Raw genomic sequence first — 27,708 nt, 5'->3', positions numbered from 1 at the left:
GCTGTCAAAAAGAACGTTGCTCTGCTTGTTTGTTCTAGTCCCATCATATCATCCTTGTCTCCGATGAGCTATATCAATGCAGTGACAGTCCTTACTACTGAGTCCTGTGCTGGTAAGATACTAATATGACAACGCTAAAAGGTTTGTTTAAGGAAGTAATCATATCTCGTCCCCAAGTGTGGTATGGACCCCAAAGAGTTATATAAGTAGGAAAACCATGACATTAGAGACAGGAAATAACCCAAACATAACTTATAATACTTTTGACTAAAACAAGAAAATTTGACTCAAACTTTGGAAACACTTAAACTATATTCAATCTCAAAACATCATCGATCTTTTGGCTGATTTCAGAAAAATTATCAGCTGAACTATGATTAAGGCTAGAACACCTAACAGCTCCAAACATACCATCTGTGCTTCAGAGAGTGGCTTGTTCAAATTAAATCTCCCTATCAAAAATATGTGGTGATATTCATAAAAAAATACATGCAAATTTTGTATTTGTTGTAGTCATTTTTTAGTTTTCCAAAATATATAGAAATTATTCTTGCCAAACTTCCAGACATAGCTATATCGGATTTATCACTTCATTGTGCTGAACTGCCATCACAATTATCTTACATGTCTTTTCAACGATATTTTGCAGTAACTTTTTGTATGAGTATTGATTTTACTAACTTGTATGTCACTTCAGTAATTGGAACTGGGGGTTGAATATTCTTGTAACATTTTATTACTTTTGTAAATATTGTATCAGCATGAATGGGTAAAAGTGTTTAGGTAAACCTAAGTTATTCAGTATCCGCCGTGATAATGAACTGGGATAATTATGTATAACCGATACATAGTCTAGTAATTTCACGGACGTGCAATATAGGATTCGAGGCAGACATCATCCAATCGGCATTATTTCATCATTAACCCCTAATATAGGGATGAAATATTTTCTTAGCAATTTTCTTAACACTGTCATGAAACATGCAACCAAAATCATGGCGCACAAATTTAAGGTATGTATTCACGGTTATAACTTGCAACCAAAATCATGGTGCAAAAACAGTAGTTTAGATGATTTATGCTATAGTAATCTGCTACCGTAACTAGCCACAGTATAAAATTAGGTATTTAATGGCAGTCTACCCTGACTTTACTTTCTTAGTTTTCTGTGACTTTTCTTCTCACTGAAGAGCTAGCTCCCAACCAAGCCAGGCCCAATCCAGCATGACTGTACGATTGTAGGGTCCAGGTCTAGCAATGCTGGGGATAATATATGGCGATGGAACCTACCAAATTGATACCTTGAAGATTAATTAGTTTGGGGCAGTCGACTCTAGGCGTTACCACAGTCATGTTGTTCCTCGTTTTATGTTGGTCCAACTTGATTTCTGTTTATACTTATATAATGGGCATCTTCTGCTAATTAAATATTATGATTTCCTTAGATATATATATTTAGGATATATTATTTTATTCTCATGTTAACACTAAACGGAATGCCTTTCCTATATGAGTGTTTGCTGTTGTATTATTTACATTGTGTTACCTATGTGATTCATGATCCATGTACTGTCTGAGAAGGGTGGTGTCGGAAGCATATGCCTGTGAGAATCTCTGCACTTGTTTGACTACAAAATATAGGGAAAAAAGTAACAAATCAATGTACTTATCTTAGTAACCAGGAAAAAACTCAAGCTGCATTTTACTCTTGGTTCGTTCTGAATCCGACATTCAATTCATTTCACATGCATGGGCTCTGGCAGGTACCAGAGTTCTGTAGAAGTTGTGAGCTGGGCAGGGAATACTTCAGACGATTGTAGACGTGTAAGCACCCTCTCTATTCTGTCATATGGGGCCATCATTCATGTAAAAGACATTAGACAAAATATGCAGTTATACTTAGCCGATAGGGCCAACATTTTTTAGGCACAGACAACACAAAAATATATACTCTCCACTCTCATAGAAATCAATCCTTTTAAGCCGGAACCGCACAACAGGTTTCATGACACCAAGGCTCTTCCCAAAATTGTCACATCCATGGCCTGCATAACTCCTTACAGTTTTGTATAGTTTTCATAGCAACGCACGGGTTTGGTGCTAGTCATCTAAAATATTCCGCATAATGTGTTAAACTACTTGGTCATCATTTGTAAAAGATAACATAATGCTAAACTATTACACAATGTGCTTGAGAATTTATGTTAAACTATTAAAATCATGTAAAATAAATTTCCTTACCATTTGAGAACAATAATTGTATATGCATTATTATAATAAAGGGTAAGGGTTTCATTTCTGACAAGTACAAGGGAAAAAGAGAGTCGAAACAGAAGTGTAGGCAAATTGTATTTAGGTGTACTGTTTTGTCTTAACTGAGTGTTTGACATCACATTCATGTTATTCCCAGGTGTTGTTGTCAAGCAAAAGTTGTAAGCCAGGGCAAACTGTGTACGCACTAACTGACTGGTGAGCTTGCCTCTTCCTCTTTCTCTCCTCTCAGCGTGCACTCTTATGAATAAGCTGCCACTTTTTAAAGTCTGCACGTAATTTCTTCGGTATATCAAAATTTAGATAGTCCCAGCCCTTTCTCTGACCATTGACCATTTACCTTGGCTGGTCCGTCGGCCCCAACGTGTTGACACTAATACCATCTCGCCTTGGTGTGATTGTCCTCTTCCCCTGATGTGTGGGTCTCTTAAGCACCATGCGGTGTTTCTTGACACCTTTTCGAATAATGAAATGTTTGGGTCACCGTTTGTTGTGTTTGTTTGATTTGCGTCTTTGGCGGCCTTTGTCTCGACGAAAGTTGCCGTGCTCATGTTATTCTCCGGTGTTGATTGATCTTGGTCATGCGGTATTGGTGTTCGCTTGGATATAACCTTTGTTGTATGATTTTCGTCTAGTTTTTCACTAATTTACCGGGTTTCCCAAATAATAGATAAGAGGTAATTTTGCCTTCCTTTCACAGTTGTGGTGCTGACCAGAAATTCATATACATTTACCATGTCATGTATATCTCACATACAAACTCAATGCATTGTGTTGTCTAAATTTAGGTTCACAATAAAATCCAAACATCATCATCTGCCATCTGGTTAATATTTTGGGAGAATTTTTAGTTAATATTAAGTACATAAAAATGCACATTTTGAGATACCTTATTTGTTAGAGCAAAACCGGACATAAGCGAGATACTTACTTACCCTGATGAAATCGAAAAAGCTGACGTTACAGTGGAAAATTACACGGACGTTAACTAGGAACGCGCTGCACCAGATTGACCTATAAAATGAGCTGACGTGTTTACCGCTTCACTTGCTGTTGTTTGCCTGACGCGTGCCAAAGCCACCACAAGGCAGCCATTCCCCACCCAAAAGCCCCAATGCCCTACCTCCCCCCTCAGCCGCCCTGAGGGTGTTCGACGAAATGTGCCGCCCCAACACCGTTTCTTGGAGGCGCAGCGCAGCAGGGAAGCCGGCTCTCCAATTTGGCTACTGGAGTGGAGGACGCGGTGTGGAAAACGGCAGAGCAGGAGGGGGATTTCCGGGGTGGGGGCCATGTTTGTGGCTACTGCGGAATGTCAAATTTGTGGAGAGATTGCAGAGGCGGGGAAGTTATTCCACGTGGTGCTGGTGAATCTGATGCGGTTGAAGAGAGAAGAGATGCAGTTCGACCGTTGGAGGATACGCTTCTTTGCAATGCAGTCTCAGCCAGGGTGCACAGATGTGCGTCGATCCATATGTGTGCCCTGTGAGGGAGCAGATCTGGAAGAGGGACACAATTTGTTTTGATTGCAATGATCTTGAGGCTCCTCAGTCGTCATGACTGTCCATGTGAAGATCGTGTTGTACTTATCGGCCAAATGGAGCTCTGGTTGCACTAAGCAACAATGGCACTAAGTCCATGAGAGGTAACTAAAGGATGGGAGGACGCCTCTTGGCCATGTCAGACAAGGCGGGTAGCACAGAGCTAAAGACATAGCTTGATGGCTCGATAGCTCAATTTAGAGGTAAACCTGGTGCAGCCTGTTACTGATTACTGATGGTTATGTGAAAGAAATCTAAAAGTGTTACTAATAATAACTGCTATATTATGTCTTTTGAAACTTTACTCAGCAGAAAGCTCGACTCGGGAAAATATTACCCAAATGAGCTAACTACAACCATAAGGTAGTTGTGCTCCCAAATGCTTCCTTGTATGCAATTAGAAAATAAATTTCACCATAGAACCCAATAGTAGATGGACACCAAGAAAATAAAGCACATGCAGCTGCAGAAACAAACCATACCCATTTAGGTTGTTTCTTTTAGCTTAGGATGATCTGCATTCCGACCCAGCTGTTATGTTTACAGCAGGTTATAGTTTGTGCACACGGTTTTGTCTACATGTATGCATTCCTGATTTTTTTTTTAAAATTTATATGAACCTTAGCCGGTGGGCATGCCGAGTAGCCTTTCTCCTTTTGGGTCTGCGTGGCATATCTTCTCTGCTGCCCGAAGTTACAGCCAGTATCCTGTTGCCAGACGAACAACAGTATGTATGAGCACCATCAGGTTACAATGAACCCCATTCTTGCAATGGCTCAGGATACCCTCTTTTAGCTGCTAGGTCTATTTCTTTCTTAGTTCAAGATCCCTCTTACTAACTGGAATAAAAGAATTAGTAGATTGTTGTTAATACAATACTTAAGCGTTTCTTTTTTTGATTTGATGTCCACTATGAGGGATGATTTTTCTTGAGATAAAACTGAAACATACAGTTTCCTGTCATCTACCAAAATTTCCTGGTTTCCTCAGCATTTTCGTTCTACACTAGATGCGCCCTTGTTGAAACTTTGGGGAAACGGAGCAAACAAGGTTATTCATGCCAAGACCATGTATTTTAACATATACGTTTCTGGTTCAAGAACAATAACCAATATATGTAACCATTGACATCCCAGTAGGAGCTAGACATGTTCCATCAAAAGAAGGTCTCACACTGTAGTAGCTAAGTAACAGGATCTGAATGGAGCCAAGCTTTTCTTGACACAACTTGAACAGCACTTTCACCCCCAACTTATGACCATGAAACGATTTGATGGTATTTTTTTGGCCATCAGACAATGCGTCAGGTCAACAGTAGCCTACCGAGTACCGACTAGTTCTGGAAATATCATTATATTCCCTGATAAATGAAAGTAATGAAAACAGCCATCATATAAAATTGACAAGTTGCATATTTCTACAGTTCACTACATGATTTTTTTTTCTCTCGGTAGAACAATCTTTTGCCTGCAGCCTATAAACTGTCAGACGTTGTATCAGGTCCAAGTCTGTCAATAAATCTCCAGAACCCATCGGCTCTCTTGGCCATGCTGAGAGCTCCAAACAGAAAATTCCCAGCTCCAATAAAGATGGCTGAGTGCATCAACCAATGCATAGGCTGGGGGCTTCCCCCTTTTTTGAAAAAATGGTCAAACTACAGAGACATGCCGAATCACATGAATTCTGAACTCCTGCGACTCTTTCAAGACCTACACTCTGAATCTCTAGAGTTACAAAAGGTCAAGACTGCGTATATGACACTAAACAGTCAAAACTGATGCACCAAATCAAATCACGTATTATTGGCCTATCACACATCTCAAAGTTGGTTGCTTAAATTCTTGCCGACAGGTCACAGAAGAAAATCCTTGTTCTGATGGACAACATGCAGTCTGGTTCCGTTAAGGAAGATCCATATTTTAAAACTTTATCCTTTCTTCAGAATTGTAATAGCACATAGCCTATGATACTTACAAAGATTTAATTGCAGAAAGTATTCCAAACTGTGGTTTGGACATGCTTACTTTCATGATTATCTACCTAAGTTCTTTATTGTGTCTTCTTTGTTATATTCTTCAGTGTAGGTTTCTTATCTCTCATGTGTGTACACTGTTTAACCCATTTTTAGTACAGCTACAATTACCAATTGGTACTAACTCTTCTTTCATATTCCAGTTGCAGATTTCAGACATGAAGACAATGCCTATTGTCAATGTGGTTACTTTGCTGCTCCTGTCGGCCACAGTTGCAGAATCCTCGGGCACAGTTGCAGGAGCCTTGGGCACGAGCCTTTGGTATTCTTATTGCTCTCCTGGTAACTACACGGCAAACAGCAGCTATGAGCAAAGTTTGAAGTATCTGTTTTCTGGTCTGCCTCAGAAGGTTTCCAGTTCATCGACGCTGTTTGCCAGGGATACTGTCAACTCTGATACAGAGGTGATCTATGCGGTGGCACATTGCCGAGGTGATGCGAACGCTTCTGCTTGCAATAGGTGTGTCACTGAGGCATTACATGAAGCAGACGTTTTTTGTGCTTTCAAGAAAGCTGCAGCATTATATGCTGACCTGTGCACTGTTCGGTTCTCCAACGAGACGCTCAGTTGGAGATCAGATGTGGAGAACTTCAGGGACAGAATGGCAATTAAGGTTGACAGTTCTGACATCACAGACTTGGAGATGGGTGTGAATGCACTATACACAGCTGTGACTAGAATGGCAAACTCCTCACACAGCTTTGTTAGCGCATCGGAAAAGATATACGCTTATGGCACCAGCTACGAGGCTTACGCCCTAGTGCAGTGTGTAGGAGAGATGACAAATGCCGAATGTGGTATATGTCTTGATCACTTGAGGGTTAGCTGCAGTCTAGCTGGACAAATGGTTCATAGGAAAGCTACGACCTGGTGTAGCTACAGATTTGAGCTTTACAACTTCTTCACTGGGAGTCCTATGGTGAGACTTCCCCCATTCACCTACAGAGCACACAGGCTTCACTATCTGGGATCTCCAAGTTCATCATCCAATCGATGAAAAATTCCCGGGCTTCACTAGCACAAGGACCATATATGTTAAGCAAGTGCCAACTTTGTCCAGAAAGCAGAGAGGTGAATTTGACATGGACAACGAATTGCGACGACTCCATGACCCGTCCATGGAAGAGGGACCATTCCAGATGGTGATAATGCCACCCGAGCTCCCAAAGGATAGATAATAGGCGAAATGATCAAAACGCTTTGGGGCAAATTTTCTAATGTACGAATGATCAAAGAATTCTCCTTTTGTCTCTTGGAAACATAGGATTGAGCAATTGGATTCGTTTATTTTTTCACTAATCGCGTCCCATTTGATGTCAGAGCCTATCCCTCTAATGTTCCATTCAAGGATGAACCATTTGATTTTGTCGTTCATGAGAATACACCGAGATAAAAGAAGGTCGGAGAGTTCAGCGTACCAACAACTCTCAGCGGCTTCCAGAGCCAGACAATGCATAAAAATCCTAAATGCCCAACCCAGGCCGAAAGGTAGATTAGAAAGGGTAAACGATCCTCACATAAGGTTCATTACGTAAAGGGAGCATAAAGGATCACTAGCATCATAGATGCGGCAGAGAAAAAAACATTCCAACAAAAGGAAGAGATAGTTGCTGGAGAGACCGCGCTCCAGCCAACCTTGGCGTTCTTCATCTTTAATCCACATCTTCATTAGGCACAATCACATGCTGCAGCTGATCATCAGCAACCTCCTCAGGAGAGATGCCACAGAACCTTGTCCCCAAGGCGCGCAGGGTCTCAACCGGTAGATTAGGGGCTGGCTTGTGATGGAGCAGAGAAACATCAGGGATAACTACCTGCTCATCAAGCTTGAGTTCAGTCGGGGTAGCTGAGATATGTGACTTTAGCGTGGACCGTTTGAAGAGAGTGGACTGCCGTGCACTCGTGAGATTGCGATTGGGGGGCTTCTGGATATTTTCAGCTGGCGTAGGCCTGAAACCGTCCGTAAGGCTGGTGATTTTCTTGTTGTATTCTATGTGGCCCTGGCTTGTGTGATTGCCATTTCTGTCTGTTGCTGCCTACCTTGAATTATTGCCATCTTATATGCTGTAACTGATCAGCTATGCCAGTTCTTGTGCTGGAGAAATATAATGAGAAAGATCTGCTTGAGCGCTTGGTCTAGTGAGTACCTGGTCTTTTAGATGCATATGTGGCAAATGCAGTGACTAATTCCCTGTTTGGACAAAACAGGTAGTAAGACATTTTTTTGAGAGGAAAGGGCTGCGTTTTTTAATGCCCAGTCATATCCGAGTCCAACAAGTCCACAATACAACTAGGAGGTACTGAACCACGAATTACAAATTCCTAAACCGCAGCCATCCTTCGCTAGCTTATGAGCATTGCTATTCGCTGAGCTCATTGCCCATTTGACTACATGGTCATCGAAGAGTCGAAGTTCTCCCTTAATCTCTTCAATAAACGGCCCATGGACTGTCTTTCTCTCTATTCAGAAACTTCGACACCACTTCCGGACTATCCATTTCCATTAGCTCTCTCGACAGGTTTAGCTCATTCGCCAGGGACACAGCTCTTCTGCATGCTCGGAGCTCAGCTTCATCAGGATCAGACACCGGAGTGAAAAAATGGCAAGCTGCCGCAAGGAAGCTTCCATGATGGTCACGGACAACTACACCTCCACCACCATTTCTCAGTCAGCATTGAGCTTCGTCCAACCTGCCTGCGGCCAGGCCAGTGCTCCTTCTGCACAGGTGGTTTGGGGGTTTTTGCAGGCTAAATATTGCGCTATCCTTCCGTCAGGTGCATTACACACTTGGCCAGCACCCCTGGATCTTCCAGTCGCTGGGAATCCCTGGCATCATTCCTTGAGAGTCACAAGTGGTACAGAGTCATCATGGTAGTGTCCAGCTCAGAATCTTTCATCTTTCCTAGCCATTCCAAAAACCACTGCAACAAATCCTGGGAGGATCTCACATGCTCTGGAGGATCGGCAACACTTCCAGCCTCAAAGCTACCCATTTGCTCCCATACATGTTTGGAGTGCAGGCATTGTCAGAATTTAGTGTCCTCTCGTCCACAGGCAATACAAACAATGCCCTGCTTGATATTACGAAGCCGAAGTTCCTAGCTAACTGCTAAACCATTCCGAGTTTGCCAGACACAAGAAAGTAGATTCATCAGATGATACACGAGTCCCTAATTCTGAATCAAGAGATTGTTATAGAATTTTTCAATTGAGTAATAATCCCGTTGAAAAATGGAATTCGATTTTCAGGTGAGTTTTGGAATAAGAGATAAACAAACAATTGTCATAGTCTAATTTCTATTATTATAGACAGAAATTCAAATCATTTTCTCTATCGTTGGCGTCTATGGTAGAACCCGTCGGGGAGGCCTGAGAGGCGGTTGTTTACCCTGTGGTGGATGTCAGCGGTTCGAGTCCGCTTATCTCCTGCCCGAATATTTACCTTTCCAGGAACCGGAGCACCCCACAGGGCAAGTCAACCCTTATGGGCATCAGCTGAAGTGGAAGATTCAACCGTACCCATCCTGGATCGCCTCAGCTTATACAAAGATGATAAGCAGTTCTCACCGAGAAGACTACATTTTTGGCGAAGTTCCATGCATGATAATCCTCTGTCCCTATGCCACCCACCAGGATTTTCTTTATATCCCCAGCGTCAAAATTCTGAAAAAATTGATGCAGCTTTGCTTCATTCCAACTCAAACCGTGGTAATCAAGAAGTTCCACAACATTGACAATGTTCGTTTGACACTTCCGACCCAGTGGTCTTTGTGTCCCTGCTCTTGGGATCCAGTTGCTGCCCCAGCTGTCAACTTGAGAGCCATCTCCTAGCCGCCAAATAAGACCGCGACTCAACAGACGGCCATATAAGATGCTCCACCATGTAAACGAACCCCTGGCTGGACAGGTTGCCTGTAGGAGGTTAGAATTCTGAAAATACTTTGCATGAAGTACCCGAGCACACAGGAGTCAGGTACCGAACAAATTCTCTAGGCTTGCTTAGCTAATAAGCTTGATTAAATGCCTCGTAATCCCGGAAAACCATCCCTCCTCTCTCTGAGACGCACATCTTCTCCCAAGAAACCCAATGTACCTTCCTCAAACCATCAGTAGTGGAGTTCCACCAGAAGTTTGAAGAGATGGAGCTTAATTTCTTACATTGCCTCTTACTAAATTTGAAGCAGCTCAGCTGGTATGTGGGCGTTGCTTGCAGAACTGATTTTACCAGAGTTTCCTTGCTCTTTTCCGAGAGCCCCTGTCCTTTCCAGCCCCCACCCTAGCATCTGATCTGTCATTGATGTATGGAAGCAGCCTTTTTCCTTCAGTTGATTGACTCTAGCATAGTTCATAAGAAAACAACAACTTTTAGCATAGTGTTGTAACATACCTGAAATGGAAGCACTGCTCGCTTTTAATGTTACATATGCACGGAACATCGAATTTTGTGCAACTCTTCCATAGTATCTTTATTCGTCTACTTTGTGTTACCGAAACCCCACACAGTATTTCTGATTATATCCAGTTTTACAAAGATTTGAGGAAAGCGAACTATATCTTGTACTGAAATTATGACTTGTTTTACCTTAAGCAGGACAGAGCATCTGAGGAGGACCTTCTTTCAGCCGGGCATACAGTAAGTTCCTCAACAAAAAATCTGAAGTTTTAATGATGTATCTCATTATTGTTCTTTCCCAAGCTATTCGTGATAACATGGCCACAGGATGTATTACAAATTTCCTTTTAGAATTAAATCCATTAAGGATTTTTAGATATTTCCGGTCAACTAGTCATGCATTCCCTCTTGTTGGATCATGTATCCACTCTTGTATCTAGGGATTAACTTTACTTTTGGAAGTTTACAAGGGCCATTTTTTCACTAAAAATATCACCACATACTGAAAAGGTTATTAGTTATGAAAATACTTTTATGGTTATTTACTGGTTGCATTTTGGACAACATTCTGTTCCAAGTTAATATTATTTGATTGTAGATATCTAGCCTCCGAGGTAGTCACACCACCATCCCATGCCATTATCAAGAGAACTCTTTGGCCCGAGATTTAACTACAAATTTATGTACTTTCAACAACCTTTTCCAAATTTGGGTCTTTTTGACTACTTTTTGATTTTTTTGTTGCTAAAATAGCCCTTTTAAAAAAACTATGTTTATGCGTAATATTAATATATGAGAAACTCGGATCTTTCCACAAGGAGAGTTAATTCATAACGAGGTTTCCAACAAAGAGTATTGGAAGATGAATTTGAAAGTAATGAGAAAATACGGTTTATGAAGTAATTAAATTCAAATGCTCAAAATTCATGTAAATAGAATATAATTTGATTTTACATATTATTGAATTACATTGATTTCAATACTGTTTCAACGTAAGTTACCTATAGAAGTCCAATACAAAAGCAAGCTAAGGTTATTTTTGGCGAACTGTATACTTTCGCATATTTTAGATGATTGTAGCTTCTAGGAAAGTGTTCAATTAAATCTATGAACCGTAATTTTTTGAACTTTGTAAAACTGCTTAAGTGCAAGCGTATTTTAGTCTTTATATATTTTTCTAAGATATTTAATTAAATGTTTTTTTCTCGAACACATGCCAAAGCATGTGTCATTGTATATTAGAAGAAGCCGTCGAGAAGACGGGAGCATACAGGGGGTAGCAGAGCTACAAAAGAAGTTCAGAGAAAAAGAAAAAGAAACAAAAACTATACAAGGCTAACTTCGTTAGGCGTAGGGACTCTAGGGCGCTGCAGCATCGGGAGGTCTAGCATGTAAGGGTAGCCGGCGTAGAGCCTTGGCGCCGGCCATCATCCACAGATTGGCTTCCTCAAGGATTGACACGACCAGATCATGCCTGTTGGGCGTTATGTTTTTGAAAATTGCATCATTCCAGCCTTCCAGAGTCTCCACATGGTTTGGATAATGATCCACCCTTTTGAACTGATCTTTCTGCATTCACAATAGCGGTCTGAAACCAGGTGTTGAACTCATTGTTGGGGTTTGGCATGCATGTCTGGAGGTTTAGTTTAGTCTGCTACAAATATCGAACAGACTTGCTGCGAGAAGGAGCATTTCATCAAGAGATGTGCTATGGATTCTGAATCCTGAGCGCACAACTTTCATTGTTGGTCAGTGTCGGGGGATGGCCCCCGGTAGGCCAAGAGTATGGCAAGTTAGCCATGTTTAGGCCTTGATGTACCGGATTAATGATTAAACTGGATGCTTAAGTTTGAGAAAGTACGAACCGGTATACCAGGAGGGTGTGCCGGAGTTCGCTAAACATAAGAGTGAGGCAAAGATGCCGGAGCTCCAAGGTAGGGATACCGGAGGACCGGCATAAGCTCAACTGTAGCATGTCGGCATTCCAGTCAAAGATTCCTCAAGGACCAAAGGTACTTTATGAGCGAAGCACTGCAACTTTAAACGAAGCTATGACGGCAAAGAAGCTGATGACGTAAAAGAAGCCGGAGGAGGTCATCTGCTCCTGATTAAAGAAGATACCGGTGTCATCTTGGGCCAAAGTAACTTTATAAAGTAGCTTAGGTCACGAAAGATGCCATTAGGGTTTCTTCCCATGTAAGCCACCCTCTCCCCTATATAACCCCTATATAAGGAGAGGGGGCACATCCCTGCGCGGGAGAGTTCACAGGAGGAATATTGCTAGGATAGAGGTGCTCACCTTGTAGTCCTGTTCATCTTCAACCTCTGGCCATTCTGGCCAAGTTCATCAATAGAAGTTCTTGAGTTCATAGCTCTTTCTCCCCTCATCTACCCCTCACCTGGATCCCCTTGCGTACATCCAGCCCCAACTTAAGCCTACCCATGGCATCTGTCTTGACACCACCACGACAGTTGGCGCCCACCGTGGGCCAGCAGCTGCGTTTGCTGGGGTTCATATCCGGGCGGGTCTTCTCACCGTCGCCGGCGAACGCGTGGTGTCCGGCCTCGTCCAGCGCCTCGGCTCGCTGGACTTCGTTAGCGATAACGCCGGCTGCTTCGCCAACGGCGGCCGCTTCGCCAAGAACGGCCGCATCATCGAGCTCGGCGCGCACCGTGTCTACCTCGGCACCGTGCCTGTGCGCCAGTATCCATCATGGGTGCTGGTGGCACCGGATCCACCAAGCTCTGCAGCGCGCAACGGCCACGCCGCCGGCAGCGTCGAGGTCATGATGGCCGGCGCAGCTGACGCGGGCAAAGGAGCCGTGGAGGAGGGCGATGCGCAAACCAAATCCTCGCGCCCGGCAAAACCACCCACCGAGCGTAACGAGTTTCCCGCCGGCACCTCCAGCATGCCGCCGCCGGTAACGCCGCTTCAAGCTGCCATGAGCGTGCTGGCAACGCCCATCGCGCAGAACGTGGATGCAGCTGCTGCTCGGGAAGAGCTGGAAGTGCATCGTTAGGCGCTGCTCAGTGGAGGAGCAGATGTTCTTCGAGCCCAGCAAGAGCTCAACCTAACCCTACGTGAGTATAATGCAGCACATGGCTTTGCTTCTGTTAGCGCAAACCACACTAGGGCAGCAGCAAACCGGCTCAAGGGCCGTAACTTAGAAAAAGATCTGCGCCGGGAAGTTCTTTCCGGAAAATCTATGTCGGCATCCTTAGGTCCCATAGAAAAACCTAAGTATAGAAGTCTGGACAAAACTCTGAAAGCTGCTAGGGCTGCAGTAGAGGCATGTGAATCTTTGTCGGGAGAGGCTCTAGCAAAACAGCAGGACCGGGTGAAAGAGCTACTTGCTATTATTGAGGCACAAAATGCAGAGCTAGCCCGGAACAACAAAGCAGCCGCGGCATCGCAGTTCGTGCGTTCAGCGAGGAATGCCGGTAGCAAGTCCCATGGGCAGACCTCGTCCCCCCATCCGGACAGAAGAAGAGAAAAAGATGCCAATGTGCAGAAAATGACTGTGTATGATCCGGTTTGGCCGGAAAACAAAAAGCCAGGCAGTATCAAGCCTTGTAGAAAAAGCCAAGGGACAGAATATGGTTATGCCGGAAACGGTTATGTCGGGAAAGATTATGCCGGAAACGCTTACGCCGGAAGAGACGAAACTGGGCAAAACTATCGCGCGCCCAGAGCGGCGTATGCGGATGATCGAATGCCACCACCCAGGCAACCGAACAGGTACGATGAAGCTGACTCCGGATTGGAGAGAACCGGATACAACCGAAATCCTTTAGGAGAACGGGTTCGAGAAAGATGTTTGTCAGAGAGGGATGCACGGCAAAGGCTGGACAGAGTCCACCTCTCCGAGATGATTGAGTCTGAGGGTCCACCAGGCCCAAAGTGCTTTGGACCTCGTATCATGAGGGAAGAACCACCGGTTCGCAACTTCCAGTTGCCCCGGGATACAAGAACGTACGATGGCACGACTAAGCCGGAAGATTGGCCCGCGGATTATGTCACCGCGGTATATGTCGCTGGTGGCGGAGGAACCGCAGTTGGCGGAGGAAACCGGCGCTGGGCGGTAAGATTCGTACCGTCAGTCTTGGTTGGACCGACTCGTATTTGGCTTAACAATCTGTCGGCCGGAAGCATCAACGGATGGCTAGATTTTGAGGAAGCGTTTGTGAGCAACTTTAGCAGTACCTACCGGAGACCAAACAGGCCGCAGCAGCTCGCCTTGTGCCAGCAGCACGACAATGAAACAGACCGGGATTATCTGACCCGATGGAGTTCAACGAGAAACTCTTGTGAAGGTGTGATTGAGGCTCATGCTATTGCCTGGTTCTGCAATGGATGCCGGAGAGGCTCGCCATTATGGCAAAGGTTGCAAAGAAATATGCCAAGTACCTTGGCTGAGATGATACGTATAGCAGATAGCTACGCGTTGGGAGATCCGATGCAACCGGCGATCGAGGTTGATCTCGCGCCAAGAAATCAGTTGCGCCAAGATCAGTACCGGAACAACCATCAGAACAAACGAAGGGAAGATTTCCCAGATAGGAGGTACGGTGGGCACCACGTAGCAGTAGTGCAAGATAACTCTGAAGCTGGCTTTCCAGAGGCAAAAAACCGGAAGCCAACCATGGGCAGGGCAGAAAAAACAATGGGTAGAGAAAAACCCTGGCAAGATCAGCCGAAGTACACTATGGAATCGGCAATGGAGCAACCGTGTCGTTGGCACAATCCTAATCCCTCGAAGCCGGCGAACCACCTGACAAAAGATTGCTCTTGGACTAAACACTTGTTCCTGAGAGGCGCAGTGAAAGACGCCACAAACCAAGGTACCGACGCGTTGCTACCGCCGCCAACGCTAGCCGGGGCAAATGCGCAGCCGATTTTCGCGCAACAAAACAAGCCGCAGCAGCAAGAGGCAGTTCACCAGGTGGTGCAGGGGAACAACAATCAAGCCCCGCCCCCACGCCGCTAGGCCGAAACGTTTACTTTGATCCGGACGTGTGTTGTGTGGTCTTTGTGACCGAGCCAAGAGACCGGCAAAGTGTACTTCGCCGCTCGATGGAAGTAAACGCAGTGATGCCGGCAGTACCGAGGTACATGCCGTGGTCTGAACAGGAGATCACTTGGTCATTCAAGGACCATCCGAAGGTGATGCCTAATCCGGGCGGTTATGCTCTGGTAGTGGATCCAATCATGCATGGAGCAACGACGCGAGTCCGATTCAGCAAGGTGCTGGTGCACAATGGTAGCAGCATAAACATCATGTACCGACACAACATGCACATGCTTGGTATAACTGAAAACATGCTCGAGCCAAGCCGCACGACTTTTCATGGCATAGTTCCGGGATTGTCCTGCTCACCCATGGGAAAAGTTCGGGTTGATGTGTTATTCGGCGGCCGGGATAACTGCCGTGTTGGAAACATACTGTTTGAGGTGGTCGATCTGGATAGCCCTTACCACGCACTGCTGGGTAGGCCGACATTGGCCAAGTTCATGGCCTCGACTCATACCGCATATCTTAAGATGAAGATGCCGGCACCGAAGGGTACCCTAACTGTGGTGGGAAACTACAAAGTGTCGCTGGAAACTGCGTCAGCTGGCTTAAACTTGGCCGAATCGTTGGTCATAGCGGAAGAAAAAAGGAGAATCCAAACTGCTGTCGCGCTGGCTCAATCCTCCCAGCTGAACTTAGCAGCAATGAGTAGCCCGTTGGGCGGGGCGGCTTTTAAGCCGACAAAAGAAACCAAGGACATTGTGCTGGATCCGACTCACCCAGAGCGCACCGTTCGCATCGGTGCCGGCCTGAGTGAGGCATAGGAAAGCGCGCTCGTCAACTTCCTCCGTGAGAATCGGAACATCTTCGCCTAGTCTACTGATGACTTGGTGGGTGTGCTGAGGGAGTTGGCTGAGCACTCTCTGAATGTCCAGAAGGACGCTAAGCCGGTAAAGCAACCCTTGCGCCGGTTCGCTGAGGATAGAAGAAAGATCATTGGAGAAGAAGTAATCAAGCTGTTGGTTTTCGGCTTCATCGTTGAAGTCCTGCATACCGAATGGTTGGCAAACCCTGTGCTGGTCGAGAAGAAAAAGGAGGAAGACCCCAAAGCACCCAAGGGTTGGCGCATGTGAGTCGACTATACCAACTTGAACAAGGCTTTCCCTAAAGATCCATTCCCGCTACCCCGGATTGATCAGGTGATCGATTCCACCGCTGGTTGTGAGTTGTTGTCTTTCCTGGATGCTTATTCCGGTTTCCATCAAATTCCCCTAAAAAAGATGCCAGCGGAAGAATCGCAAAATGGGCAATTCAATTGTCACCATATGTGCCGCGATATGAAAGAAGAGACGCGATTAAGTCAGAAGCATTGGAGGATTTTCTGGTAGACTGGGCTGAGATGCAATACAAGCCGCCACCGCCGGAACTCGATTACTGGAAGATGCACTTTGATGGATCCAAGCTCAAGGAAGGACTGGGTGCCGGTGTGGTACTCACCTCGTCAAAGGGAGATAACCTGCGGTACGTCCTGCAGATACACTTCAGGGCATCAAACAACGTCGCTGAGTACGAAGCTCTTGTTCATGGGCTTAAGGTGGCAAAAGAGGCCGGAGTGCGCCAGATTATATGCTATGGTGATTCGGATCTTGTGGTACAACAATGTTCCGGAGATTGGGACGCAAAAGATGCGAACATGGCATCCTACCGTTTCTACGTGCAACAGATTGCCGATTTCTTTGAAGGGTGCGAGTTTCACCATGTACCTCGCGCGGAAAATGATGCAGCGGACACTTTGTCCAAGTTGGGCTCATCCAAGCAAGAAATACCCACCGGAATAGCCCTATCCCACCTAAGGAAGCCTTCAATCAAACCGAGCCCGAAATCTGAGTCAATTTTTGTACCGGAATCCCACATTGTCCCGATGGACGTTGATAACCAAAACTCGGGGACTGCTCCCTCTGGCTCGGGGACTGCGGCATCTAACCCGGGGACTTCGGGGTCTAAGCCGAAACAAAATATACCGGTGGACGGCATGGAGGTCGATATGCCGGTCTTCGTGGTTCGGGAGGCACCAACCTAGGTAAAACCTATTAAGGAATTCCTGGTCAATGGTTGTGTGCCGGTGGATGAAGTGGAATCAAGGGGGATCCAAAGGAGGACCAAAGCGTACACCATCATCAATGGTGAGATGTACAAGAGGAGCGTAACCGGAGTACTTCAGCGCTGTGTGGAACCAGAAGAAGGAAAAGAAATCCTTCGGGAAATTCACCAAGGAGAGTGTGAGCACCACGCTTCGTCAAGGGCTTTGTTAGCGAAAGTGTTCCGGCATGGATTTTACTGGCCCACGGCTTTGGAAGATGCTGAGGACTTAGTCCGGAAGTGCAATGGTTGCCAGAGATACAGCAAACAAAATCACACCCCAGGCTCCGGCTTGAAGACAATACCGATAACTTGGCCCTTTGCGGTTTGGTGTCTGGACATGGTCGGACTATTCCGGCCGGCAAGAGGAAGTATGACCCATGTTCTGGTCATGGTCGATAAATTTACCAAATGGGTGGAGGCTAAACCGATCAAGAAGTGTGATGGGCATACGGCCGTCAAATTTCTAAAGGACATCATTCTCCGGTATGGTTACCCGCACAGTGTCATCACAGACAACGGCTCAAACTTTGCCGAAGGAGAATTCAAGTGGTTCTGCGAGGATAACAAAATCCGGTTGGATCTAGCCTCAGAGGCACATCCGCAGGCTAACGGCCAAGTGGAAAGGATGAATGCACTCGTGTTGTCCGGTATAAAACCGCGGCTTATCGAGCCACTCGAAAAAACGCCAGGATATTGGCTTGATGAACTACCATCTGTGCTGTGGAGCATAAGAACCACACCAAACCGGTCAACCGGGTACACACCATTCTTCATGGTATATGGAGCAGAAGCGGTCATACCAACCGACATTCTCCATGACTCACCACGAGTTCAACTCTATACCGAAGAAGAGGTCAAATAGGCCAGAGAAAATGATGTTGATTTGCTCGAAGAGCAAAGAGAAATGGCTTTGGCGAGATCAGCCATATACCATCAAAACCTCAGACGCTATCATAGCCGGAAGGTAAACCCGAGGGTGTTCCGGGAAGGAGACCTGTTAAGACCTTTTCGCCGGCAGCCACGACAGCGCGCCCGGCATGGAGGACCAGGGATTGGGCTTGCGAGCCGGAGACAGGAGCGGCTGCAGCCGCAACTGCGACAGAGAGTTGCTTGGCAGTCACCTCGGGGGCAGGAGGCTTGTTGACAGGGGCCGGCGTCGGCATAGCTGCGCTCTTGGCCGGTGATGGAGGTTTGGAGGTTGTAGCGAGAGTTTTGGAAGGTGGGGAGGCAGGTGCTTGTTCCGTTTTATCAGGAACGGACGGAACCAAAGGTTCCAACCGTTCGGTTGGTTCTGAACCGGCGCCCATGTTGCCGGCGCCGGTGCCTTCAAGATCTGGAGGGGAAGCAAAATCCTCTGCGCGGGAATGTCCCTGTTTAGGGGCCGCGCTCCCGAACTTGTTTTGCCTCCCCGAGGGGAGGAGTGAGATTTGCCGGCACCAGAGTGTGCCGGACTTTGCAGAGAGTGCTGGTGCGTGCTGATGTCTTGGGAGGCCTCCGACGGCATATCGGGCGCGCTCCTGGTCAGTACAAGAGCAGGCCTGTAAAATGAAAAAGAGTTAGCCATTATGATCATCAAAAAGCAAAGTTCATACAGGGAAGTTCGGACAGAAAGGTTACCTGGAGCCCTTCGGGATCTCCTTCCTCTTCTTGGGCCTGGGAGGTCCGGAGCTGGTGAACTTCCGGCGTTTAGCAGGCGGCTCCGTGCTGGCGCTGGCTTCCGAGGCCGGAGTTTCCCGAGTCCTTCGAACTGTGGGAGCTTGAGGCCTTCCGAATTCTGGACCCACCTCAGCGGCGAGGGGAGTCACGTGCTCAAGGACCTGGGAGTTCTGGTAAGCTGAAACGTATGTCACAAAGAAAAAATATATGAGAGAGAAAGTGTACAAAGTAGCTCAAGGACAACAACTTCGTCGTCGTCAGAATCGGAGGCATTTGCCGGTTTCTGGGGAGAGAAGTTACCGGGGCGCCGGGAGTGCGTCGGACCCATTTTGTGCTTTCCCTTTACGTAAGGGTCGGCGTCCACGTCGTCGTCGAAGATACGCTTGGGAGTGTAGGAGGCTGGTTCCTCGGAAGCTATACGAGTGAAGTTCTGCAACATTAGAAAAAGGCAAGTTAAAACAATGGTTTATAAGCATGCCGGAAGAGATTTTCCGGAAATCCTGAGATCTTACTCGGGGCGCAGGAGGGTTTGAGCGGCTGAAGGGCCGCATGCCCCACTTCCAGTTATCCGGCATCTCAGTTCGGCAAATCTGCCTGGCCTTAAGGACCACATGAGTTTTACTTAGCTGGTGGGTGGTGATCCTTGTCGGATCCTTGAAGCCGTGCATCTTGGTGATCTTGTGCGCGCAGCGCTGAAGAGGCAAGATCCGACGCGTGATGGGTAACCGGATGATATCATCGGAGCAGATGTTGGTCTTGGCGTTGAGCCTCTCGATGTACCGGGCGATCCGCTTGGACTCCTCGTGGTCCTTGGGGTTATACAACCAATTATTACAGGAGGGAGGCCCGGGAACGTATGCCGGCAGGTTGAAAGAAGGATTTTTGCCAGGCCCGAACGGATTCCAGGCCGGCAAACTTGTAGAAGATGCTCCCCTGGCGGGGTGCAAGGATGCACGCCCCACATCGCACGAGAGGTTTGGGGGGCGGAAGCTTCTTGTCCTGAAGAGAGTTCTTCCGAAGGTTGAAGAAAAAAGCGAAATTACCGACGGTAGGGGAGAGACCGGCGAAACCCTCCATGAATGAGGTAAAGGAAGAAAGGTAGAAAATGGCGTTGCCCGGAAGGTGGTGGGGTTGGAGTTCATAAAAATTAAGAAAGTGCCGGAAGAAATCTGACACCGGGAGGCCTAAGTCGCGCTCAAAATGAGCGGCGAAGACAACGATTTCTCCTGGCCGAGGCACAGGCTCTAGCTCTTTGCCGGGAATCCGGCTGAATACCTGTTCCGGTATCCGGCGGGACCGGTAGAGCCAATCAATCTCAGCTTGAGTCACGGTGGAGCCCTTCCAGGCCCCTAGAATGTATGCAGCAAGGTTAATACCGGCAGGGTTAGTACCACCTCCCACATGTGCTGCACCTGGAGCTAAATCCTCATGACCGCGGCCCACTCGACGTCGTTGGTTTTGGTGAGGGTAGGCCACCCAGTACCGGGACCAACGTCCATGACCACAGTTCGGACCCCGTAGAGGCCGTGGTCTTGGTCGTCCCAGCCGCTGCCGTCGTGCGCACCTCCTCCGGCTGCGCCACCGCTGTGCGCGCCTCCTCCGGCTGCGCCACCGTCGTGTGCGCGGGCGTGCTCGGCTGCCTAGTGCACCACCCGCTCTCGCGCTGCGGCGTTGTGGTCTGCGTCGGCGTTGTCGTCAGCAGAAGCAACGTTGTTGGCGCTGACGCGCAATACCTTGACCTCCGCGCCGTCGCACGTGCTGCCTCCGCTACCGCTGCTGATTCTACCTCCGCTCTAGCTGCTGCCAGGTCCGTCGGTGCCAGCCTCGACGCCCTTGCTGCCGCCGCAGGGGCTGCTGCAGCCACTCGTTCACGCTCCTCTGCCGTGGTGCGCTCGGCCTCCTGCTGACGCCGCTTGCTCGAGGTAGCCGTGTGCTGAGAGTGGCCGTCGGACATGGCTCGCTGCTAGGGGGCTGAGAGCAGCTTGTCTCGGCAACCCGGAGGGAGGAAAGTAACCAGGGGCAGCCAGAGCTGCTGCTACCGCGCCCGGGGAAAGAGATGAGCAGGAAATGCTCATACTGCAGGATATCTTGGCTTTGATGCCACTTGTTAGTCGCTGAAATCTTACTCTCATCCAGTGAGAGGATGACACCAGGAGTTGGGGCAATTTTCTGGTTTATTTCTCGCATAATGCCACGACCAACGTGAGGGTTGGGGATACAGATATATAGCTGCTGCTAGCCAGCCATGAATATGCTAGATGCTAGTCTAACTGCCAGTCCTTGATGCCCCTAAAAGCAGTCAAGGGGCTATCCTATCCTAATAGCTCCAGTCATTCACAAGGACCATGTGCAGCAGCATCTCCACAAAGACCATAATACAGAGACTTATCCAACAGCATGAGCTCCTCGAGGCTGGGCGGCGCGTGATGCTCGTATCGGAGTAGGAGATGACCTGGTTGGCTCGGGCAGAGTCGAGCGGCGGGCGAGCAGGCGCAGGCGTAGGCGCTCCGGCTTGGCCTAGCGACTCGCGGCTACCCTGGCCGCTGTTGTGGGGGCAGCGTGCCAGGATGCTCATGGGCGGCACCGGCCCGGGCATCTGCAGTGTTTGCTGTGGACGTGGAGGTGGGGTCGAGTCCACCCGGCGGCGTTGGGTAGGCGTGGCATCTTCCATGGCCGGCGGAGACCGGGTGCGCATGCACACAGCGATGTCGCCGCGCGGTGGTCTTCCCCATGGCAGTGCATGCACCAATCCACAGCCTTGTGACCTGAGCGGCAGCAGTTGAAACAGAGCCCCCAGAGGTCCGCCGGGACTGGCCTGGCCGGAGGAGCGGGCGGCGGCGACGGTGGGGAGGAGCGCTGGTTGCGGCGGCGGTAGTAGCGACCATGCAGTGACTAATTCCCTGTTTGGAAAGAACAGATAGTAAGACATAGCATACACTTTTTTCTTCAGTTGATTTACCATAGTGTTGTAACAGACCTTAAGTGGAAACACTACTCATTTTAACGTTACAGATGCATTGATCATCGAAATTTGTTCAACTCTTCTATGCTATCTTTATTCGTCTACTATCTATTAACCGAAACTCTACCTGCTATTTATGATTCTATCCAGTTTTACAAAGCTATGAGGAAAGCGGACTATATCTTGTATTGAAATTATGGCTTGTTTTAACTTTAAGCAGGACGGAGCACCCGGAGCACCTGAGGAGAACATTCTTTCTGCCAAGGATATAGTAAGTTCTTTAGTAACATATTAGAAGTTTTAATGATGCAACTTTATTATTGTTCTTCCCAAGCTATTCATGATTCCATGCCCACAATTGGATGTAGTCCAAGTTGCCTTTTAGAATTAAGTCTATTATGGATGTTTGGATATTTCCGGGCATCTAGTCATGTATTCCTTCTAGCTGGATCATGTATTCACTCCTGTATCAACGGACTAACTTTTATTTTGGAAGTTAACAACTGCCAATTTTTCCACTAAATTATCACCCCATTTTGAAAAGGTTATTTCAGATAGGAGATATTCAACCTTCAGTTTGTATCATGAGATAATTGACTTTTGGAAGCGTTTTTCTGATGTTTCATTTACTTCAGGTTCAATGCCCTTCAGCAATTGTGTGTTTCAGTGAAATCACAAAAAATGCACGGGGAAAGAAGATTTTAATCTTTCTGGATTACGATGGCACTATTTCACCTATAAATGATATTCCTGCCGAAGCAACAATTCCCTCTGACGTAAATTCAATGATCTTCCAGTAGACCAGTACCAACATGTTAGTTCACGTGTCGTAAACTTGTTTATTTCAAATTTAACCATCAGATACGAGAAGCCGTTCAAAAGGCCGCAGAGCTCTTCCCGACTTCCATCGTCAGCGGAAGGCGCATTGAGAAGGTAGAACAAGTGTCTAGTTTAGACTTTCAGATTTGTTTTTCTCATTCTGAAACTTAAAGCTGATTCATTTTTTTCCGTTTCTGTTCAGCTAAAGAATTTTGTAAAGCTCGACAATGTGCACTATGCAGGGAGTCACGGGCAGGAAATCGTGATGGTAGTGATTTTTGAACCCTTGAATTCCTTAATGTATTTATGCTACCTCTTTAATGTTTTTCTAATTCTTCTTTTTGCGAAAACGCAAACCTTTGCGTTTCAAAGCATTGACAGAAAAGAGTTTTTACAAGTATGTAGAAGCTCAGGACCAGCCAAAACCCCACCATACAACTCGACCTAAAGGATCTCTAGACCTACGAACCAACGGGGATCAAAGCTTGCAAGCCAATCGCACCAGTGGTGGCTCAAGATTGAGCTTTGGATTGAATCGTGTCGTGGAGACTATTCGTGCTAGGTGATGCGTTGTCGAAGACCACCGCATTGCGATGCTTCCAGATCCACGACGCCGTCAGCATAATGAGCGACGAAGTGCTCCTACGTAGCGCACTGGGGTAGATTTGGCAGCCGCCAGCCACCATTCCATGATGTCATCCTCCGCAACCGGTGGCACTGCCGTGGATCACCTCGTACTGGATTGACCTAGAGAAAGGGCAACCGGTGAGAAGATGTTGCATGGTCTCCTCCGACTGGTCACATAGGGGGCAGGGGGGGTGTGGCTAGCCTTTCACCCATCCTAGAGTAGTCAACGCAGGCAAGCCAGATGAAGAACTTGACTCGCGAGGGGAGGGAGGGGGCATGGGCACTAGTTGAGCTTCACGGCCTCTATACGATGGCTCATTGGAAGAGGAACTCACAACAAGAACTGGAGGAACAATGCTTGTCTGCCGAGGAGTGAGTCGTGCGTTGCGGTGAGCTGCACATCCTGCACTATGGTCCATAACTGGACGTATTGCCGAAGGGTCAGTGAACTAAGCGCGCCCTGAATATTGGCAATCCATTGGCGCTCAAGCAACGCCTGCCTATCGTACGGCACTTTCGACCGCATTTCAGGATTTGCGCGAAAAGCTCCGGCGCTATCTCCCTGTTGGCCTTCCCATCAAGCCATCTGTCCATCCAGAATAGGGTTGTCTCACCGTTGCCAGCCACCATCTAGTGGAGGCGTCGAACGCCTGCTGTTTGGCCTGTGAGAACTGCATACCAAGGCCACGCCAAGGTCGCAGTCGGTCGGCGCGCATTCTCCATAACCAGCGTGTCCGGAAGCTGAGTGTCGTGCGAGACAAGTCGGGGCCCCAGCCCTCCACATCTCAGTGGCCGACACACCGTTGCCTAGTTGACATGGACTGCCATTTGCGCTCGCCCTGCTAGACATAATAAGCCTTTGACAATCTTTTTCACTTGTTTGAGGGTCTTCTTGTTAAGGCCGAGCACAATGATCTGGTGAAGCCTACTAGGCGTGGTGAACCTTTTTTTTTTACACTGGAAATAAACTTCTATTAACCAGAGAGTATAGCCTGATCGCTGGCTACAAGAACATGGGCAAAACCTGGAGCATATCCCGGCCATACGGCTTGGGGATTATACTCCAGCTTAGCCCCGTGCATCGCCAAAGCGTTTGCAACCACATTACAAGCCCTTGGGCTAAAGGAGAAAGAAATACTAGTAAACTTAGCCAAAGAAAAGGCTCTAATCTCCTTGAACAGGATACCATTCACCGAGAGGTCCGGATCAGTGCAGGTAACAGCCTTGATGAGCATGGATGCATCAGATTCCACTTCAACATTATCAATACCCCAATCAGACAGCAGCTGAATGGTCTTGAAGCAGGCGATTGCTTCAGTATAAAGAGCATCATTTGCCTTATCAATCTTCCCCGCAGCCGAGTCCAAAACCTGCCCCTTGCAATCACGCAGCACAAAGCCCCAGCCACCCATATTTGACAAAGCAAAGGAACTCCATCAATGTTGGCTTTGAGCCGGTCACCCTCAGGAGGCTTCCACCTTTTCTTGATTTGTACCTGGGCTTGTGGGCGAGGTACACAGAACTTGCCATACTCCTGGACACATCGCTTCACCTGGAGAGTAACCCCTTCACAGTTTAGCTTAGCATTTTCAGCATTGATTTTGTTCCGATGTTTCCACCACTCCCACAACACAGCAATACAAGTAATCTTCTTACTCTGCTCAAGTTTGAAGACTTGAGTCAGCATCCCCTTCGGACCCTCACCAAGGAGCAAGGCCTGTCGAGTCTCCTCCAGCCCCATGTTCCTCCAAATCTGCTTCACCCCTTTGCATTTAAGAAACAAATGAGCCCCATCCTCATTTAGCCTACCACAGACCAAGCAGAGAGGGTCAATGTCAATACCTTTCCTGGCAATGTTGCATCTATGGGGATAGTCACAGACCAGCTCTTCGTCCCAATCACCAGAAACCGAGTTAATGAGGTCAGCCACTTGATCAACCAGATTGTTATGCTTTGGAGAGATCACATAGGGGCTGCCTTCCCGAACAACCCATGGGTCGTTCCAAATATTGGTGGAAGCACCATTACCCACACGCTTAATCAGCCCCTCTTTCAACAACTCCACCCCTTTAAGAATACTCCGCCACGTATACGACATGCCAGCCTTAGGAGTGGCCCCTAGAACATCAGACTCTGGGAAATACTTTGCTTTCAAGACCCTTGCACATAGGGAGGAGGGATCCGTGAGGAGTCTCCACGCCTGCTTTGCCAACATGGCAATATTAAAAGAGTGCAAATCCTTATATCCCAAACCCCCAATCTTCTTGGAACGAACCAATTTCTCCCAACTCAGCCAATGGACCTTATTTGTGTCATCTTGTTGAGCCCACCAAAATCTGCACACCATTGAGCTCATTTGGTCACAGATCTCCTTGGTTATATCAAAACAGGACATAGCAAACAAAGGGATGGCCTGACCACAGGCCTTGATTAAAATCTCTTTCCCCATTTTCGACAACCACTTCTCCATCCAACCCATAATCTTACTCCAAAGTCTGTCCTTGAGGTAATTGAAGACCTTTGTTTTTGATTTGCCCACATGAACCGGCAGACCCAAGTATTTCTCGTTTGGAGCCTCCTTAGCAATACCCAGTGCGATCATCATCTTTCGTTTATCTCTTTCCTTTGTGTTCTTACTGAAGTAGATAGATGATTTGTCTATATTCACAGTTTGGCCCGAACAGTTCTCATACAAAGCCAGGATATCACACAGGTGCTGAGCACTTTCCTCCATGACCTTCAACAAGATAAGGGAGTCATCCGCAAATAACAGATGATTGAAACTTGGTGCCGCCTCCGCCACTTGTACTCCAACCAAACGACCATCTTCATCTGCAGCATTGAGGAGACAGGAGAAGGCTTCACCACAAATCAGAAATAGGTAGGGCGATATTGGGTCACCTTGCCGCAGGCCCCTCTCCGGAATCACCTCCTCCATCAGACTGCCATTTATTTTGAATCTGTATTTCACTATGGAACAACATTTCATGATCAGCGCCGTCCATCTATCATCAAACCCCAGCTTCCTCATCATTTTTTCCAGGAAACTCCACTCGACCCTATCGTACGCCTTGCTCATATCCAGCTTCAGAGCAGCCACCCCCACCGAACCCGCCCTTTTATTATGCATATGGTGGGTAACCTCATACGCGAGTAGGATGTTGTCCGAGATGTGTCTTCATGCACTCTGATTTGGAGCAATCAAATCATCTAAAATTTCCTTGAGACGATTGGCCAACACTTTTGAGATCAATTTATACACCACATTACATAAGCTAATTGGCCTGAGATCCTTCATGGCCTCCGGATTTTTCACTTTGGGAATAAGAGCCACCCAAGTGTCATTCCAGTCCTCCGGAATAGGTCCTCCATTCAACACAGCAAGCACCTCCTTAACCACCTGAGGTCCCACTATCTCCCAGTGCTTCTTGTAGAAAATAGATGGCATACCATCCGGCCCCGGGGCTTTTAGATCACCAATACAGTCCAGAGCCCGCATCACTTCCTCCTCCTGGAATTCCTGTAGCAGAAAATCATTCATTTCCGCCGTTACCTTAGGCGTGGTGAACCTGAGCTTCTGCCATACTTACAGCCGAGTTGCACGGGCCCAGCAATGTAGCATAGGATGCGCTTCACGGCAGCGAGGTGCTCCTCCATTGGAGCGTCCATGAAGCGCGGCACAAATCGGACTGCGAAGGTCATATCCGGCAAAGTGTGCACCAAGTACCGAAGACTCCCGACGATGCTCCTATACTTGGTCGCATCAGTCGCGGGCGCCATGCTGCGCTTGGATAGCTTTAAGAGAGGCTTCATGGTCACATGGCAGGGTGCCATCCCCGCCTTCTCCAAAGAGCCTCCGGGCATAGGCCGACTACGAGATGTCGATCCTGCTTGGCCCTTGTTGTACCTCGATGCCGAGGTAGTAGCTCAGCGGTCAGAGGTAGTCCAGCTTAAGCAGCAGGCCCTTGAGCTTCTTAACACGTAGCTCATGAGCAATCTCGTGAAGTGCCAGCACCCCCTCGTGCAAGTAACGACCTCTAATGAAGGCCGTCTGACTCCTGTCAATCGTCCTATGAGCAATCGGGGTCAATCTAGTCGCATATGCTTTAGCTATGAATTTAAAAATCACGTTGATGGGCGCAATAGGCCTGTAATGTCTAATCTCGTCCGCCCCTCTAATCTTCGGAATTAAGGAGATGATACCATAGTTAAGGCGCGCAATGTCTACTCTCCCTAGAGCAAAATCGTTCAAGA

The 27,708-nt window shown here is 47.4% G+C and overlaps 1 protein-coding gene across 1 annotated transcript in view; it reads left to right on the top strand.

Moving 5' to 3' along the window:
- The first annotated feature begins 3,459 nt into the window (after positions 1–3,459).
- The window catches only part of LOC124656201 (cysteine-rich receptor-like protein kinase 25), a 52,329-nt gene continuing 28,080 nt past the window's right edge, over positions 3,460–27,708 (top strand). Inside the window, exons 1-9 of the mRNA XM_047194988.1 lie at positions 3,460–4,012; positions 5,985–6,819; positions 7,921–7,976; positions 8,380–8,568; positions 10,432–10,476; positions 22,226–22,279; positions 22,644–22,784; positions 22,870–22,941; positions 23,030–23,095. Coding sequence (XP_047050944.1) covers positions 6,000–6,819; positions 7,921–7,976; positions 8,380–8,568; positions 10,432–10,476; positions 22,226–22,279; positions 22,644–22,784; positions 22,870–22,941; positions 23,030–23,095 — 1,443 coding nt within the window. The 5' untranslated portion in view covers positions 3,460–4,012; positions 5,985–5,999. The remainder of the gene's footprint in view (positions 4,013–5,984; positions 6,820–7,920; positions 7,977–8,379; positions 8,569–10,431; positions 10,477–22,225; positions 22,280–22,643; positions 22,785–22,869; positions 22,942–23,029; positions 23,096–27,708) is intronic.

The sequence above is a fragment of the Lolium rigidum genome, chromosome 5 (genome assembly GCF_022539505.1).
Source record: "Lolium rigidum isolate FL_2022 chromosome 5, APGP_CSIRO_Lrig_0.1, whole genome shotgun sequence".
Taxonomy (NCBI): domain Eukaryota; kingdom Viridiplantae; phylum Streptophyta; class Magnoliopsida; order Poales; family Poaceae; genus Lolium; species Lolium rigidum.
The sequence above is the reverse complement of the archived record's forward strand: the minus strand, read 5'-3'. Positions and strand labels throughout refer to the sequence as shown.